At 31.5% G+C, this 20,180-nt stretch overlaps 1 protein-coding gene across 1 annotated transcript; it reads right to left on the bottom strand.

The window, feature by feature from the left end:
* Positions 1-3,568: 3,568 nt before the first annotated feature.
* On the bottom strand, positions 3,569-12,422 carry LOC130800108 (uncharacterized). Its single transcript, XM_057663459.1, has 5 exons — positions 10,953-12,422; positions 6,938-6,974; positions 6,201-6,437; positions 5,910-5,957; positions 3,569-4,565 (listed from the first exon to the last, which is right to left on the bottom strand). Exons 1-5 carry the CDS (start codon positions 11,276-11,278, stop codon positions 3,978-3,980), a joined length of 1,236 nt encoding a protein of 411 aa, XP_057519442.1. The 5' UTR covers positions 11,279-12,422; the 3' UTR covers positions 3,569-3,977.
* Between the last annotated feature and the right edge of the window lie 7,758 nt (positions 12,423-20,180).

The following is a 20,180-nucleotide window of genomic DNA, read 5'->3' on the forward strand; positions in this document are numbered from 1 at the left end:
ATCTTGTCAAGTAGGTATAAAACAATTAAGTGAATTATTAGAACCAATTAGGGATATAGTAAAATGGCTTAGGATCGGAAAGATTAAAAGAAGATATAAACAATTATGTGACCAATACCAACTTAAAAAAGTGTATTGGTCATTAGATACTCCTACACGTTGGGGGTCAACGAACGATTTATTAAGAAAGGCGATTGCTTATCGCCCAGTAATAACACAACTATATAGTGAGTGTACAGATAGTTTCATAGCTGATGAAACTTGGGAATTAGCAATAGGTGTACATAACATATTAGAAGCGTATGACCACGCGACTAAGATTTTTTCTTATGTTTATGAACCGAACGTTCACTTAGTAATAAGTGAATGTATTACTATTTTTTATCACCTGCTTAAACATACACAAGAAGATACTAACCCACAATTAAGGCCGATTCTTGCTGAAATGATGGAAAAATGGAAATCATATTTTACCGATTTTCCTTACATTTATGGAATCGCAACCATTTTGGACCCACGTTTTAAAACCGAGGTCCTAACCAAAGTAATAGGATTTTATTATCAAGCGTTAGATCGCCCGTCTTCCGATGTAGCTTATTATGTCGGAACATGTAAAAAATATTTAGCTGAACTGTATGAATTTTACGCTAGTGTATATAACCCGAAACGCGATATGTCTAGGCGTGCTAGCGTTTCGGCTCGTCCCTCTTTCTATAATTCAGTAATTGCTAACATAATGACGCAAGATGATAGTTTTGTAGGATCTTCTTCTTCCTCGACCACATTTTTAGAACTAGATAGTTATCTAAAACACCACTTTGAAATAGACCCAAGTGTCTATAATATTTTGGAGTGGTGGAAAGAAAAATCTTTTAAATTTCCCATTTTATCGAGAATTGCAAAGGATATCCTTGCAATTCCCGCGTCCACTATTGCGTCGGAGTCTGCTTTTAGTGCAGGTAGAAGAGTTCTGGATGAAAAGCGATCTCGTCTTGCTCCACATAGTATTCAAATATGTGTTTGCAAGAAAGATTGGGACCAAGCGGAGATACGAACACAAGGACTAAGGAACGATGATGATCAAGACGACGATGATGATCCATGGATGATGATGGATGCAACTTCATCATCGTCAGGAGGAGAGTCAGCGGAAGCATCTAATCAATATCAACCACATGATGATGACGAAGACGAATAGGATCAATCCGACAAGCGACAACGATGAATCAACACTCAACAACTATAAATAAAAGGTATGACAAAGAACTACGTGGGCTTTGATTCCTTCGGGATACGTAGGCAGCTTAGTATTCATTTGGGTACTAGGTTCAAGTCCATTTTCTCCCTCTTTTTTTATTAATCATCTTTATCGACATTATCATTGATTCGTTTCTTATTAATTAATTTTTTTCCATTCATTTTAGTAAATATTTCAATAACGATGACAACTTGACATGCAATGAATTTCGCTAATAATCAAGTAATCATCAAAGGTACGTCCGCGATATTATAGTATTTTTTTATTATACAAAAATTTAAAGAAAAAATTAAAATGGAACCGATGGTCCGACCCGCCCGTCCCGTGAGTTGGAACCGCCGGAACCGCCTCATGAACCGCTAAGGAACCGTTTGGAACCGCCCGGAACCGGAACCGGAACCGGAACCGTTCGCGACAGGTTCCAAATGGAACCGGAACCGGGTGGAACCGGAACCGGATGGAACCGGAACGGAACCGGACCAACCCGGACCGTGGCCATGCCTAATTTGGTAATTAATTAATTACCTTGGATAAGCAACAGTCTAGAGTTTTTTTTTTTTGTGAGATTGCATATGCACATCACTGAATCCAACTACTTGGTCAATCACATAGGTTATATTATATTATATTCAAATGAGAAATATTATCACAATTTTGTTTTTTTTTTATTAATATAATTAAAGCTTAAACTTTTTACCTACCAATCTACCATAAAGAAGTGATATATCATAAGATTGTGATTTCAAGTTGTTAAAACCAACAAAGTTTAAGTAGTAAGTAGGAAAATCAATATCTTCACTGACTGTGACTGCTGTTGTTGTGAGGAAAAAAATCTTGTAATTGTGATTGTTAACTTTGTAATCAGCATTATTTTTGTAAATCGAAAATGGTTGTATCAAGTACAGCCCTCCCTCTTTGTAATCCACCCCGCCCTGCCATCCAACTCCCATCGTACCTCCTAACAGACCACCACATTCCTATCCCTCAACCTGCAAACAACTACCATCACCTACCCAACTTTGGCAACCCAATTCTTTCGTATTTAGTAGGCTTCAAATCAGAAATCTGTGTAAAGAATGTCAGATATTAAGCTAATTAAATCTAACTCATTCTACTAAGTCTATCATTAATTTTAGCAGTCATATCCATACAAAACACCTACTCAATCCAACCCAAATTATATAAGATTCCCAGAAAAAAATCACATACTATATGCAGAAAATCTATCATGAAATATTTTCTGAAAAATGTGCAAAACATTAATGGAATCATGAAAATCCATTACCAAAATAAATAAATCACTGAACGCTTTTCATTTCACATGCAATCATGTGAATTTCAAATAATAAAATGGTATTAATAAAAATACAAGAGTTAAAAGCCAGGGGAAATATGAAGGGGGAGGGGGAGAGGGAGAGGATGGGGGTTAGTGGTGGTCGTAGTGGCCGAAATTAGGATATGTGCTGAAATATATCAAATGAACTGCCTTACCAAGCAAACTTAATGTTACATGAATCGTCATTGTGGTGAAGTTTGAGCATAATTCAATTGATGAAGATGAGGGGCAGTGATGTTTTTGTTTCAGATTTTTTTTTTGACAATTTTAATTTATTTTTTTATTTTTTATTTCACAAAATAACATGTTAAGTAGGTTAAAGGTCGGTTAAAGGTCGGTTGAGAGTACTCTTAGCAAACATTTTATAAAGTTGAAATTATTCATGATTAATGAGAAGCTGAAATTATTGTAGAAAAATCATTGAAAAATTGAATTATTCTGAGTAAATTTACTCAAAATTTTGCTTTATATTCTTATTGTTTTCAATTAATGAAGCTTTAGATACATTCAAGACTAAGGTAAAAATTCAACTAGAGACCTAACGTGCTTATCCGCAATGATCAAAATAATTTAATCTTTTCATGCAAACAATAGCAGATAAGTAAGGATCATATCCACAAAAAAAGGCAAAATTTTATTTTAATTAAATTTAATAATAAAAATGGGATTTTAAAAGGTAAACCAAGAATACCTGAAATAACAGTATATTAATTAAGTTTGAAAGCAATGTCAAGAGTAGCTTTACATGGTTTTGATGATAACAAACCAAATAATGGACTAACTTGATTGTTTAGTTTCATGTGTACAAGCAAGATCAATGTAAGTGTGTCGTAATATCAAGTATAAAGTATACATGATTAAGTTCCTGTCAAGTTGTTGTAGAGTAGAAACAACAAAGTCTATCAAATTTGTTTCCAGAAGAAAACAACAGATATCAACAAGTTGTTCCAAACTTATCTTGAGATTTTCCCGCTAATATTAAACTTTCTATTACTATTACCGCCATACTACACTTTCTATCATTATTCTCGTCATTTAATACTGACAACCAAACTGGCTGAAAGCACATATTCAAACATATAGAGTACAATACAAATTTGCACCCAGTAAACACTACTCCATGAAACAGCAGTGAACTTGTGTGAGTTTGCAGAATCATTTATGTTTAATTTCCCATCCAAAGCTCCTAAAAATGCCACTAATTTTAATGCTAATGCTCTAGTCATATTGTAAAAAGACTATGGTAGTAAAACAAAAACAAACAATTGGTATAACTTAGGCCACTAAACTGCACAAATAACCAAATTGGAGAATGTAAAGGGTTAGCTACTTCTGCAAATCTATACATACACATGGACAAGGTAAAATGAAAGTAAAAACCCACTAATCCTCACGCCTTTGATCAGTCGTAGAGCAGCAACAGCAACAACAATTCCACGTACAACACCCTTTGCAAGAACAGCACTCACTTGGGCATTTCGGTTGTGAACATTTGAAGCAACTAGGTACGCAGCAAGTCAGGCATTTTGGCCATCCGAAACAACTGCAGCAATTTGTGCATTTAGGGCAGTTAAAACAACTCCGGCAGCAATTTACTGAGCAGCGGTTTGCAGAGCAGCAGTTCGGGAAGCAGCAACGAGATTTTGGGCAACGAGGTTTCCAGCATTTCATCTTACAGGTACAACTACAACAGTCCCAACAGCTACATGACCGGCTGCATGTCGTATTGGCAGCTTGTGGATGCGGGGGTTTTGGGTGGAGCTTGAGGGTATCTCGGATTTTCTTGAGGCGTATTTGGGTGGTAACGTTCTCCATTTCCTGTACAAATCGGCAGAGGTGGCGAATGTAATCAGGGTGTAGCTCCAAGTTGCAGTGGCCGCCACCTTTGATCCACAAGGGTTCATAAGGTTCCCTGGCTCGTTTCCATAGTCCATTCCCATGTAACCAATTCACTACATCGTCTTCCGTACCCTGCATCGAATATGGATGATTCATAATTTGACAAAAGTGCAGAAATCACCATGAGAAACTCAGAAAGTAACACTTGAATTAATGTATACTTTCAGTATCAAAGAACAAAGAGTGAGTTTCCAGCTTTGTTTTACAGATGCAGTTTATAGTTTGCAGAAAATCATTGGCTATATGACCTTGTCCGGAGTCGGGCCAGATGTGTGCAATACGTCAAGTGTCCTTGTTTTACAGATGCAGTTTATGGCCGGCCCTAACTCTTATTAGTTAGCAAAAAGCATGAATTATTTAAATTTTAATTTAAGTTAATATCAACCTTGTACATGAAAAAAGTTTTTGGGCCTAAAAAATTTGGGGCCCTGGACAATAGCCCGCTTTGCCCTTGCTAATCGAAGGCAATGATCCTTATGTAAATGGACTATCCTCGTAAAAAAATATTATGAGGCTTGCAAGCATAGGAATGTAATCTAGCCTGCACACCACCCAGATACAATCATGTCGCTTTACAAGAGAAATGGTCTAACACCAATGTTCATCACAATAAGTCTTTTACCATATCCAAAACTAGTAGCTGCTGGCTCGTAAAATGCACCAGTTGCCACCCGTTAATCCTAACTCAGCAAGAAATGTATCCATAACACAAGGATCCTTTTTCCGGGGTATGCATGAGGGTAGTCTGGTTTCCTATCTCAAGAAACACCCATGGATACACGGGGGCTGTCAGAACCCTGATCACAACCCCAGAAGATTATACATTTCCGACTAAGATTTTGATGCATCATGTTACCCAATGATTTGAACCAAACTACCATATTAAAATGTTGAGCAGTTACTCTAAATTATCGAGTACTTTTCCCACAATTTCTAACGTTTTTACCCCTCGATTCAATATACCTCTATTATTTCATTTATAATTGTTATTATATCCTTATATTACCATGGGCGCATAACCATGTATATCTCAACATGAGAAAGTCAACATGAGAAAGCATATGTTCTTATTCCTGGGATACATATAATTGTTTGGACGACGACAATCCAATATCACATAATTCGCTCATCTCCTTGGGAATCGCGTTTGTTGGAGATTTACGTAATATTGTTGCATTCAATCGGTTCGGATTTGAGCACCAAAATTCAAATGCCAAATTTCTCACAATCATGATATAAACCAGTCAAATTCAAACTCAAACTGAATAGTTGAATTGCATCCAAATTATAAGTGGCTTTCAAGAGGACATTGACCATGGGACAACTCACATGTGGATAACAAATGAACACTTTAACAATGAGTTGAACTACCTACCAGAGATAGACAAAAATGCATTCAGATGTATGATAACTTACATGTATCACCAGCACAGGACACTTTACTTTCCGAATTTTTCTTATATTCTGCATTAAAATCATCATTTTGGTTAAGTATAGTAAATGAAAGGAATCACAAACTTCAATCATCACAAATCATGTAATTTTCTAATTGCAATTTGCACCTTGTTGGTTTTACTTAGTGTGACTTAGTGTTGTTACTCACTTAATCCACCAAGTCATACATGTCAGATGAAATAAAACCCTTCAAATAATGTGGATCACGTACAAACTCCAAATAGTATGGATAGAAGAATAGAAATCACTCACCCTATAGATATCTACACAGAACGTGAACTTCACATGGCATAGAACACGAAGTCCAGAGAGGATGGCACTGTGCAAAACCACACCCCTCAACCTTCGTAGTTTTGAAGCCAGGTGTAGTGTGGGCCCACTTCCAACCGACTGCCCGTATAAAATTAAGTCTTCTTGACAAGTTCCATATTCAGTCTGAAGAAACTGATAAACAGCCTCTATATCTGCATATGTATTGCCCTCACTTGGCTGGACAAGGGAAAACACGTTAAAAAAGTAATCAGCATAGCAAGCCTCAAATCTATTTAATTAATATATGTTATAAGAAAAGTCATAGAATCTAATGGAACTTTGTCATTATACCGATCTATATGCAGCTTTATCATGTACTTAACTAACATAATGAGAAGCTAAGATGTTTCATGGTGAAAATTTCTTTGGCACATAGGCAAGAAAATAATTTGATAAACAGTATAAGCACCGATGTAATCTTTTGCTAGTACTTATTGGGTGTCTAGATTTTATAGCAATAACATAATACTCTCTCAGGCCCAATTTAATATTCAAATTTCAAGCAAAGATTTACATGGGGTTGTACCTAGTTTTCGTGTGAGTTATTAGTGAAAATGGGTTTTCCACCAAGAAGAAAACACTTGTAGCATTGCTCTTTAATAGGAATGCCAAGTCCGCAATGTTTATCATGCATCAAAACTATAGGTGAAGAGATACTTAATAATGTGACAGCGTACCTTACCAGTAGATGCACCATATCCAGAATAATCAAACCTGAGAATTTGTACACCAGGATAAATAAACACGCAGTAGAAATGTTGGAAAGGAAGACATTATAACAAATATATATGATATTTAGGGGTAAATTTAATTGCAATTTGAAATCTATGACAAATTATTGAACCTAGTCATCACATCAAGAAGTGAAATATAATTTAACAGGATATGGAGTATGAACACCTTAAACTTAAAAAGGGTATAACATTAACTTTCAGAAATTTAATACAAGCAAAGCTCGTCATGAATAGTGTTGACCTTACTATTACCACAAAAAGGTAAGATGAAATCAAAACCTAGTACGCTTATGCAATTGACATAGCACGCTAGCACACAGCTTTACAAAATGATTTCATAAAGAAAACCTATCCTTGTCCATTACGTCATTACTCTTTCTTGGCTACAAGCTTCTTACATTGATGAGAATCACTTTCTTTATTTGATAACTCATGCAAGTTTACAAGTACACCCTACAAAACATTTTTTTTTCCTTCTAGCAAACTATCCTTATCAGAGCTTGGTAAGCCTCGGTCAACATGATAGGTTGTAACTTGCATCCTATGCAAATGGAAGAAAGGCACTCATTAGCTTATACTTCAATGGTAAAGTTACCAACAATTTGCATTTTACCTACAGTTAATATGAGGTCAATTTCAACTACCAAATATTCCATGCGTCCCTCACAATTTGTTATGCAACATCTAAAAAACTCTTAATTCTATTTGTGTTTTGTAGAAAATTTAAAGGAACATATGTCAAGGTCGCAAGAACTTAATGCCTTTAACCTAAAACAAAATGAGTATAGAAGAGAAACAGAAAGGTAAATGTGTAATTTAATATGGAAAAAACAAAAAAAAATTGATAACAAAGTTTTGTTATGAATAGCATAGTTTTGTTGAATTAATAAATGAATAATTTATAATGGAAGTTTACTTTTTAAGTAACCATTAGGTTTTCTTGATGTTGGTTTGAAGCATTGCATGTGTAAGAGAAAAATGGAAGATTTGGATACTAAAGGGGTAGCGAGGTGTGAACCTCTACGAAATTAGAGTATAATAAGTGTATAAAGTTCATACCATGTACTATAAAAATAGTGGAAAATATAAGTGTAAAACTTAAGTCCAAAGAAAAGAAAACAAAAGCTACGAAGTGCACAGATCTGAACATAAACGACGACTCATCGTTTATAAGCAGCAACTCATCACTTGTGTTCTGGAAAACCAAATTTTGGACAGAGGAAAAATCTGACTCGTTGCCTAGAGAAAGCCGACTCGGCTATTCTGGCGACGACTTGTTGCTCCATAAGCAACAAATCGTCGCTTTGCTTCTAGAAGTGTTATTTTGCGTTTTCTTGTTAGTTTTTTCGGATGCTATGCAATGGAAGGATTTGTTCCTTCATGAAAGCTAATGATATACCACTTTTATTACAAAATGTGCAGTTTTAGAAGCATGCATTCACCATTATTTATATGGGTGGTTGCATTATGGTCTATGGATAACAAGTTACACACACATAACCATTGTTTGATTTTTGTGTTTATCTTATCCATTTTCTCCCATTCTCTCTACATGCATTTTAGTGATAGAATCTTGCAAACTCCATCACTATTTTTTTGAGTTTTCTTCCTACATAATCTTTTGTTCTTTAGATTGCTTTAATATATAGTGCTTATATTAAGGGTAAATTGTTGTATCTCAAAGGCGTATTCCAAGTTTAAAGCCCAAGCACCGTGTGGGAGAATCCGCTTTTAGGAAAACTTTCTAAGTGCCTCAGTTTAGTATCAAGATTCCGAAGACTTTAAGTCCAAATGATCTTTGATCGTGTGATTTTTCAAGTGCAAGTGTAGATTTAAGTTTAGTAATTTCATTTCATAGTCGGCGTATTAGGGTGTTCTTTCTTGTAATCTTCATAAGTTTTGTGCTTGTATCATCTCTTCAAGTGTGTGTATATATATATATATATATATATATATACCTGGGACATGTTTTATGCCTAAAATTGTGTTTTGTGTGTTTGCTTAGTCGCATTGTACAACCTAGGGCGTGGGAGGCGACTATATACTCGTTGGTGTTCGTGCCCTTTATGATCCTGATTGATTCGTCCTAAGTCCTAACAACTCTATTATTAAGGGGATTTGATGCTCTTTTATCCCATGTTTTATTTCTAATGATTGCTTATGATCCCAACTTTAACGGTTGGTTTATGGTGTGTCTATGAGAGTGTTTAATACATTTCTAGTGGTTGGAAATGACCTATAGAAAGATCATTATAGCTCAGAAACTAACACACCAAGTTCACACAATATTCACACCATTTTCATGCAAAACATCTGAGCAAAAAACTTTTATTTTTCAATCCAAATTTGAGCGAGGTGTTACGTTCACACCTTCACACAGAGAGAAGGTCTAAATTCTTCTTTAGGTTGTATCTAGGATTCTCAAGAATAATAAATACGGATAACTCTAGGCGGAGACTAGGCTATTTGTAACTGAATTTCTTATCACCTGTCGCTTACATTCTGCATTTACAGTTTCAAGTCGTTGATTCTGATTGTCAAGGCCTATTGACTTGCCGTTGAGACTCAAGTTCAAGACCTTGACATCTCGGTTATTCACCCCACCGAACTTTGGAGTGCATTACTGCCTAAATGCTATCCATATTATTTCTTCACTTATAATAAGCTTTGTCCAACCAATGAGAAATGAAGACAATTCAGAAAAGATTATCACATTAATCTAAATTTGTAAATGTTGTTCATTAGAGGCAACCAAAAAATAAGGTTATCATACACCATCTTAACGGGAAAAAGTGTCAAATTCCCAACAAACCCACATTATCCTATAGGCACAGACGTCCAAGACAGATTCTGTCTCACAACTATCCCTATGGAAAACTATAAAAATACATGGCTTTACACACAATTTTTTTTTTAAAATGATTTGCATCAAAAGAAGGGTTTAACTATGTGGTGACCACAAGAACCAAAATAATTAACAATCTAGATTAGTAAAGAGAAAAACATTGAAAAAGCCTTTTTCCCATAGCATTTTGTAAACTATTACTAATATGTCCCTTTGAAATTATGGATCATAAGTGACATTTGTGAGGAAGATTTTCACTTTCGGTACCAAATTTAAAGGGACGAAGTGAGTTATTAGACATTATTTTCCAAGTTATTGTTTTGGGGAGGAAGAAAGGTGACTAGGTGAGTTACAAGTTCACAAATCACAAAGGAAGAGAAGTCGCAGGATCGACCATAAAATTTTAGAGGCCCCGAACGAAACAATAATTATAACTACTAAATTATAGGCCCTTTATTAAATACTAAAGGGCGACTTTTCTAATTTTTTTTTAATAGGTTCAGAGAACAAGCGCTCTTGTACCCTTAAAGAATCGGCCCCGTAAAAGGTCATTTTCTCAAATAAGTGAGCCCCCAAGCTATGGCCAAAGTGAAACAGTACTTTTCTGTTTATCTTCTTACATATAAAGTGGAAGGAAATAATCCTATCAAACCAAAAGGTAAAATTAAGTGCTTCAACTTTACATTTAACTTAGAAAAGCTACTTTTGAGATGCCCATATTCGGATTTTGTCTAATTTGTGTTAGTTGAACTATATTCATTCATGTATGAAGTGTGTTTCACATGCGAATAGCTTAGAATATAAATATCATTTCAAGCAAGGATAAGATCATTGAATCTTTGCTACAACTATAGATGGGATAAAAATTAAAATCATGCAAAATTGAAATTTCCCACCAACATATTTTAGAAATAAAAATATTAAAAAACCCATTTAAAGCCCAACTCATGAAACATTCCCCAAACATTAAAAGCACAACACCAAAAGAAAAAGGGTTGATCTTTAGAACCCCACATATCCATAAGGCCATAATAAAAATAAAATAAAATAAAACAGAGGAAACAAATAAATTCTTCTTCAAAAAAAAAAGAAAATTAATGAGAGAAAGCTGACCCCATTAAGTTGACTCTGAGATTGATTTTAAGTTGAACAAAGAGATCATAGAGTTGACCAAGGTCAGCAGCATTTCCATGAGAGTAAAGAACAGTGAGCCTAGCATATGGATTTTTCAAGTAAAAAGCTACAATCTTATTTCCTCTTTTAGTTTCAATTACATGAACATTCAAAAGTGGATCATCTTCTTGAGGAATTGGTACTGCACCTGCTTCTGAAACTGCTATATATTTTCCATCAGAATCTCTCTTTTTCACTTCATAAGTTGATGGAGATGGTGGAAAGAATGCCAATTTGGCAGCCAAATTTGACATTGAACACCCCATTTTAGTTGCAGATCAGAAAATACCCAGCTCATGAATGCATGTAGAAGTGATAAAATGTGGTAAAGATACCAGCTTTTTTGGGTTCTGAATTTTTTCTGGGTAAGTTGGATTTTTTTTGGTTAAAACAGAGAAAAACAGAGACAAGAGCAAGAAAGAGAGAAGTTTTGGAGTTTTTGTTGTTGGAAGTTGGTGGAAATGGGGCTTAAATGAGATGGGTTTTTTTCAAAAATAGAAACTTTAATTGGGTTTTGGTTAAAATATTGAAATTTGATGAAAATGGGGCTTAAATAAGATTGTTTTTTTTTTTCAAAAATAGAAACTTTATTCGGGTTTTGGTTAAAAGAAATTGAAATTTGATGAAAATGGGGTTTAAATGAGATGGTTTTTTTCAAAAATAGAAACTTTATTTGGGTTTTGGTTAAAAAAAATTGAAATTTGATAAAAATGGGGCTTAAATGAGATGTTTTTTTAAAAAATAAAAAAAATATAGAAATTTATTTGGGTTTTGGTTAAAAGAAATTGAAATTTGATGAAAATGGGGATTAAATGAGATGGGTTTTTTTCAACAACAGAAACTTAATTTGGGTTTTGGTTAAAAAATTTGAAATTTGATGAAAATGGTTTTAAGTAAATGACAAAAAAACAATTATTTCATGGGTAAAACATGAAATTGATGATATTGACTTGTTGTAGACTTGTAGTGTAACAAACTCAAGTGAAAGTGATCTTTTTAGGAAAATAAAAAATAAAAATGAGAGATGAGTTGTGGTCAAATTTGATGAAAGTGTTTGATAAAAGCAAAAATATAACAAATGTATGAGCAGAGAAAATGAGTAAATAAGGATATTAACTTTGATTTATTTAAAAATATTGTATATGAAAGAAATTAAGAAACTTTAGTTCGAGACTTGAGAGACAGGAATAATAGAGCTAATTTATTTGAGGGCTTGGTAGATGAGTTATGGTATAAGCTAAATCTGTGTAAGATCACCTCAATCATTCCCCAAAAGGACTTGTAAAGTCTTGTTTGGAGAGAGACAATGGATGAGTGCAGAGTGCAGAGTGCAGAGTGCAGAGTGCAGACTGCAGAGTGCTTTTGTGAGTTCACTTGAAATAGAGTGAAGCTGAAGTTCAAGCAGGCGTAATTACGTAAAACCAACTTAGCAAGAGCCAAGAGCAAAATGGAACAAATAAATAAATGGAGTAGAGTAAGGCGGGTTTTTTTGGCAAATGATTGTCAATTAAGTTGTTGGCTAAATTGCTTAATTTGACCAGATAGAAGTATTGGTTAAAAATGAAATTTTTTTTAAGTCGATTTTTTGAGTAAAGATTATTTATTGATTGTTGATTTTTTTTTAGAAAAAATGTATGTTAAAAGTCTAAAGTCGGTAAAACAAGCTACTATGAGTGGTTTTTTGGTTTTTGACTCAAAAAACATAGGTTTTCAACTCATTTTAAAGATATTTATCAAGTATTTTTTTATTGTTTGACCAATTTAAAAATAAAAAGTAAAAAATCAATTAAAAAACTAATTAAAAAGCTGATTGCTAAAGTTCTCTGCAAATAATCAAGGGGGTGTTTAGTTGTTGTTTATTAGAGTTAGAATGATTAACAAGCCAAAAAAAATAAACCAATAACTAATTTTGATTGTTATTTATTTAATTGTTTATTAAAGAAAAAGTAGGTTAACAAGTTAAAAGTCAACATAATAAACTACAAAATTAACTTTTTATTTGTTTTAAATGTCAAAAATCATTTATCCAATACTTTATTTTTTGACTTTTTAACCAATCAATAGCCAAAAATCAACTAAAAAATTTAATAAACTATTTACCAATTACTCATGTGGTTGAAGAGTAATTTATTATGTAGTCATTCACAAAGAAAATCTCTTAAATGTAGTTTATGAATAAAAACTTAATGGTCAATTAGTGATAATCATTATCTGGTAATCTTTCAAGAAGAAAGTTTTTTTTTATTAAGGACTTGTTTTTAACAAAAAAAATTATATATTTAATAGTTTCTGAAAGAAAAAGTATTAGATAGTTGTTACCAAATTTTCTTTAAAATAATACGTCAATAAAATGAAAAATGTTGAAAAGTGGAGGATAAATGTATAGTTTTTATTTTTGAAGGAAGGATAAATGTATAGTTGAAATACTAATTACTAGTAATTTTTAATTTTATTGATAATTACTAGTAACTTTTAACTTTATTGATAATTTCTGTTTTTTAATAGCATGCCAATATCATTAATAGTAGAAGAATTAACAAAAATAATAACATTATTACATTAACTTAATCCATTCAGGTGTGACATAATTTTACAGCTGTTTTCAATTGATTTAATAAGGTTTAAAATTTATGGCGTATTTCATACTTATTGAGAAGTGTGAAAAATAAGTGTATGAGATAAAAAAGTAGCTGATTGAATGTATGAGAATTAACTAAAAAATATAAATAGTGGTCAAAAATTAAAATGCATAAAAAATAAGATTAATTTTATGCATATAATTAAAAAAAAAAAAAAAACCTTAGTGTGAATTTTAATACTTCTAATAAATAATAGTGATGGTACTATAAAAAAAAATGAAAGGCTTTGAGCAACCACAATGTCCTCTGAATTCACAAAATAAATAAAGTGCAGCAACGGTAAGATTAGTTATTAAAATAAAATGATAATAACAAAAAATTGAATATTACAAATAGAAGTACCTGTATTAAACTGAGTTTCATGACTTCATTGTTATTGTCAGATGACAGAGAGTACCAAACCAAAGGATGAGGAGAGGCATGTGAACTTCAAGAGTAGGACAAATTGGGAGCAGACTATTTCTATTTCATCATGTCCTTTAAAAATATAAAATATAGTTTTTATATATTTGGTTCAAACTATTTTAGAGTGAATAATTTAATAATAGTAAATATTTTTTAATTATTTTACTTATCAAATAAAAGTATTTGCTATTTTTAAAATTGATACAAACTTATATAATGTAATCCAGATTAAGTCCGAACAAGACTTTCTCAAAAATCAAAATCTTCAAAAATAAAATGGACCATATAATCAAATTCATTATTGTTGATTGGACTTCACATTTGTGTACTTATACAAAGATAACGAAAAGCTATTAAATTTGCTTCCTTTTCTTTTTAATTAAGTTTGTCTTGTTTTTATTTTTTGTTATGATTTATATTTATTTTTTAATTTTCATATAAATGTTTTTAATTTACTTTTTCATTATCGTCTCATTCCTTATTAATCTATTAGAAGTATTTTTTTTTTTTGATTTTTTCATTAAATATCTATAAAGCAAATTTGATATAAGAAAGAAAGCAGGCTATAGACCAAAACAAATTAGTACAAGTAGCATAATTTGATTTCTCAAGTGCTCTTAATTTTGGTTCTTTGATCAAATGATTAATGTCTCACTATTGGTTTCACTAATTACGTGCATTAACATCAATGATTAAGGTAATGCTATAGGAGTATCTCTCAAGGAAAATTAGTGTTTTTTCAATAGGAATTTAAATCAATAGTTATACTTCTTTATTATACATAAATATATCATGAATAATACAAATTTTTGCTAATTTCCTTATAATAATACAAACTTGTGATTAAGCAAGAATAGTACTAATTTATAGTTATGTTTTCCTAGAATAATATCGACTTTTTGTTTAGCCGTTAATTTACATTTTTTTTTCAAATAATCTACTACAGACAAATATTGGTATTATTCTAGACAAATATTCCCTAAATTGATAGTATTATTTGTGATTAATCTACTATATAAAAGTTATGTACATCTATAACTTAAATTAAATCTATTAAGATATGTACTGATTGTTTTGAAATTGTTGGTTTTAAGCTTGCAAGGTAAAGTTTAAGTCAAGAGAAAATTTTTAGATTATTTGATTTACAAACGAAACTCTATTGGATTTTTTTTGCATAAATTTATGTATTGAAAAATCTGAAAAATTATTTATTTTATTATACATAATGAAATTAATTTAAATATTTTTAGACCATGATCTTCAAATTATAAGATAGATGTATATTTGATACTATAGTTGAGTAATTAATTATATTATCAAAGTAGCAGTCTAATATAGTATTAAGTTTTTGTAGTAATTCTAATTAATCTCTAAGTAGCTAGTCATTTTTAGATTATTACAAACTTAACCCTTATTGAATAGTTGAAAGAAAAAACCTTTAATCTCTAGCTAGTAAACTTATGATTTTCGACAAAAAGTACATTGAAAACTGAATAATCTATTAATTTTTGTAAATTTTTGTTATTCTTTTGATTTTAAAGGGAATTATATTGATTTAGGTGTTATCTTGTGACTAAAAGATATTGTGTTCAAACCGTGAAAGTCTTGCATTAAAAATTTGATAAAACGACTTTGTGCTCTAGACTTTGGATTTATATTAGCGCAAGATACCAAGTAAAATTAATGTCATTTTATTTATGTAATTTTAAAGTTCAAAAGCAAACAAAGTTAATTTATGAAATTCACTTGGATAAAAAATAACGTGTTAATTGTATCTAAGCGAAATTTAACACTTAGGATTTACTCTTCTAACATTTTCTTTTCACCTCTCTAATATTTAGTCTAATGTATTTGTTTCTTTGTCACCTCACTTAAGTTATGTTCAGTTTCAACTTGTTCTTAGTTCTTACTAATGTTTTGTTATTGGCTAGGAGAGCCCAATTAACTAGACATCAGTCAAAGCCCACCAAAATGTCTATCAGAAATAAAAATGTCTAATTAATAACCGTGATTTATAAATCACCACAAAAAAGACAGAAAGAATAATAATAAAATAAACAAAATAAAAAAGATAAATTAAAATAACAAAACTCTCACCTTATTAAATCATACCACATAAGGGTGATTTGTTAATTTCATAAATAACCGTTATTTACTAAAATCTTCTCCTATCAAAAGAATAAGTCAAAAATTAATAGTCGCAGCTTTGTAGGGTTTTACAATGTTAACTTTTAACATGCGGAAAAACTAAAACCTTCCCAAGACTCAATTATTGACATGAGATGAAACAATAAATATCGGGATGAGAAATTATACCTTTATAGCGTGAATCCACTAGCAAAATATAATAACGAGACAAGAACCACAAACAAAATTCCTCTAGTGTAGTCCACCAACAATGTCTCATATGACCCCGTATACTAATGCGTCGTTTAAAAGCCTTTCTTAAACTAATTTTATGTGTATACAACTCTTATATTTAACGCCACTATCTTTTACACTAACAATACATTATATTAAACCAAAATGAAAATATTACTTGTTTTGTTTTTTTGACGCCACAAGATAGTCATCACAAACTCACCAAAACTTTTTATATATAATCATGTACTCATCATAATCTTGTGCATATATAGTAATAAAAATAGGTTTTAGAAACCTTTCAATTAGACGTTTACTAAGAGAATAAATATTCTCTTAAAAGTCCAATTTAAACTAACATAATAATCAGGGGTTACACTAACTCATATAACCATTATATTAAATGGAGGAATATGAGTAATATTTAGTCCAATTAGATTGATTACACGAACTTAGACTAATATAGATTCAAACACACAAAATAGTCTCACATATACAATATGATCCAATAAGATTGGTGACATTAAGCTTGTACCATTATCAAATAACGATCCAGTGACATTTATTGGTCTCTAGTAATACATAAATGTTACTTAATGTCCACTAAATTAACGTCTCATTGTGTACTTACTTAATCACGTTAAATGACTTATAAAATATTCACTTGATTATTGAACATTTTTAACAAGCTCAATGTCTATTTTTACTCTACATTTTCCTTTAGGAAAAATTGATATTAATAATCCAACCTTTTACTCATTTGCTTTAAATAATCCCAATTTTAGATTAATTTTTAATAAACCAACTTTTGCCCTTAGTTTTTTGTCAGCATACTAATAGGGTATGATGATAGCAATCTAAGAGCAAATGTTGAATTATTATAAAATAAAAAGTTATGTTGATAGTAAACTAAAGGAAAGTGTTGGATTATTAAAAAATAATTCTAATGTGGAATTATTTACAACGGATGAGTAAAAGGTTAGATCACTAATAGCAAATTTTCCTTTCCTTTATGAGGCGACCAATCTGAGATGGTCTATCAAAGAGACTCAAGACCGTCTCTCACAAAAATTTGTGCTACTATAATTGCCATGGCATTTAAAGGAACATTGTCCGAAATGTATAAAGGGTGACCCGCAGGGCCATTTCCGAGGGTAGTTTTGAGGTGCAACCGCTTAGGGTCCAGCTTGTAAAGGAGCCCAAATTTTTTAATCCTTATTATTAAAGTTTAGTTTGTGCATAACTACCTTATTATTATATGATCTTAAATTTGTAACTTTTTTGACATTAATGTGATGTAAAAAAAATTATATGGTGTATAGTTGGAGAAAAAAAGAATCGAAACTTTACTTATATAACGGCTTTTTTTTATATTTCACCTAAAACCAAAAAATAATCAGAAACGGCACGGGGGACCCGTGGTTTGAACTCTTCTTGCTAGACATCGTCATAGTATCTAACTATGTATATATGATATTCTTTTAAGTTTAGGATTTATTGTCAATTAGCCTGGAGCAAAAGTAATAGCTGGTTTCCTAGGAACAAGATGATATAGTACAAGAGGATAGATTGGAGAAGTGGAAGATTCATCACCACTATAGATGTGCAACAGGGCCACGCTCCATACATCCAAGCCTATTAACAACTTAATTCCCAAAATAAGCTTCGGAAAAACTTATTTTCCAAAATAAGCTTCCGTACATCCAAGCCTAGCCTCGGGTAAAAAATAAAAGGCCAAAGTCGCTGTTAGTAATAGCGACTTTAAGGTTAACTGGTAACTCCTTAATCTCGTCGGCTGGAATAAGGAAGTAACTGAGAGCTGAAAACTTAAAACGCATTAAGTCGCTGTTACTAACAGCGACTTAAAAAAAAAATTAAATAATTTTTTTTTTAAGTCGCTGTTAGTAACAGCGAAAGTTTCCGAGGCTAGGCTTGGATGTACGGAAGGTTATTTTGGGAAATAAGTTTTCACAGAATTTATTTTTGAAATTAAGTTGTTAAATAATGTCATTTTTTTTTCAAATTTTCTTTAATATATGGGTTTTCAATGGACTAGACTTTTAATGGGCCATGCTTTAAACTAGCCCTTTATTTACAAAATAAAATGGGCTAAAAAGGGGCTCATTAAAAGCCTTAAACGGGCTTTATAATTATTTTTCTTAAATTATGATACATACTATGGATTTATTATATCCATAGTCTAATTAATTGACAAAAGTACATAATTAAGCTAATAATAAGACATTCTACTCAATCTAACACCCTTATTTGATTTGAATGAAATTTTAGAGGAACAAAATTATGGCATCGAAAAGACGTGTAATAAAACTTCAAGTTGATGTTGACGGTTGAACTTCAACTATTATTTATCACGAAACCAGCTCAGTCAAAACTTCAAGCTAATGAGCCCTATGATATATCTTATATATTCTATCATGTCCATCATCATCATCATCATACCCAATGTATCCCGCTTATAGAAAAACCAAGAATCGAGTCTAGGGAGAGAAGGACGGTCGCAACTCATACCCAGAAAGGAGAGCGTGACCAATGAGTCCCTCAACTCGAGGGAAAACAAGAAAAATTCCTATAACGAAAAGAGCTGAGTGAAGTTGAAGCCACCTACGCAAGCCAGCGTCAGAATAATAATAATAATAATAATAATAATAATAATAATAATAATAATAATAATAAAACAAATGAGAAAAAGCCAAAGAATAGAATCGACGATCTGACAATTACTCAGCCTTATAACCGATCCTGATTTTATCAAACTTAAAAAATAAATTTATAATTATGTAAAAACCAATAAGGACACAAGACTCCGTTGTAAATCAACTACCTGGTGACCCCAATGAACATTTCTAGATATTTTCACTTGTCATATAGTAGATGAGATTAGAACTTGTGATCTTCCATCACATTGGCTATGATATCATGCCAATAAAATTTCAACCAAAAACTTAAGTTGATGGTTGAAATTTCAAGATATGTCCAATACTATATCAATATAGAGTCAGATCATTAGTGGAAAATAAGATATATTAAAGATGTGTTTGACGTACTTTCTAAGTTTTGTAAAGACAAATCACTAATTAATTATAAATAACAGTTTTCTTTAAATAGTGTTTTGCAGTAACTTTTAGCGTTTGAGCCCATATTTTATAAACGTTAATAAAATGAACTTTTAAATTAATGTTTTGCAAAAAGCTATCTTAATTGTGTTCATCGCTAATAGCTACTAGTTTACTGATAACAAACTAACAAGTTTATCATGTAGCTAATGCAAACAACAAATAACGTACCTAAGAATGTAAATTTTAAACGTGAGCAAAACTCCTATAATTCTTTTTAAAAAATTACTTCCACAATTCGTATCAATTTGCTACTCCCTATATTTCACAATTCGTATTAACATTATTGCAATCCTTCATCATTGAAGTAATGAATAAATAAAATTACTTTATTTATTTTCTCAACCAATTAAAAAAACTTTCATAAAAAAACTCTATATGTAAGTAACCAAAAACAACACCTACATATATCCAAAACAAAATACATACACAACAAGTTTTATATGAGACCGTCTTATCACGATATAAACAGCCCATTAGCAAAAAGAAACAATAAAAACTGATTTAGAAATCGATTATTTTTTTAAATAGTTTAAATTAATCCAATTAAAGTCGTGTCACGATAACACAATTAATAAATAATCAATGAATATACGATCAAATGGACCGGTTTCAAATATTTTTTTTTT

Source organism: Amaranthus tricolor, chromosome 14 (assembly GCF_026212465.1).
Source record: "Amaranthus tricolor cultivar Red isolate AtriRed21 chromosome 14, ASM2621246v1, whole genome shotgun sequence".
Lineage (NCBI taxonomy): Eukaryota > Viridiplantae > Streptophyta > Magnoliopsida > Caryophyllales > Amaranthaceae > Amaranthus > Amaranthus tricolor.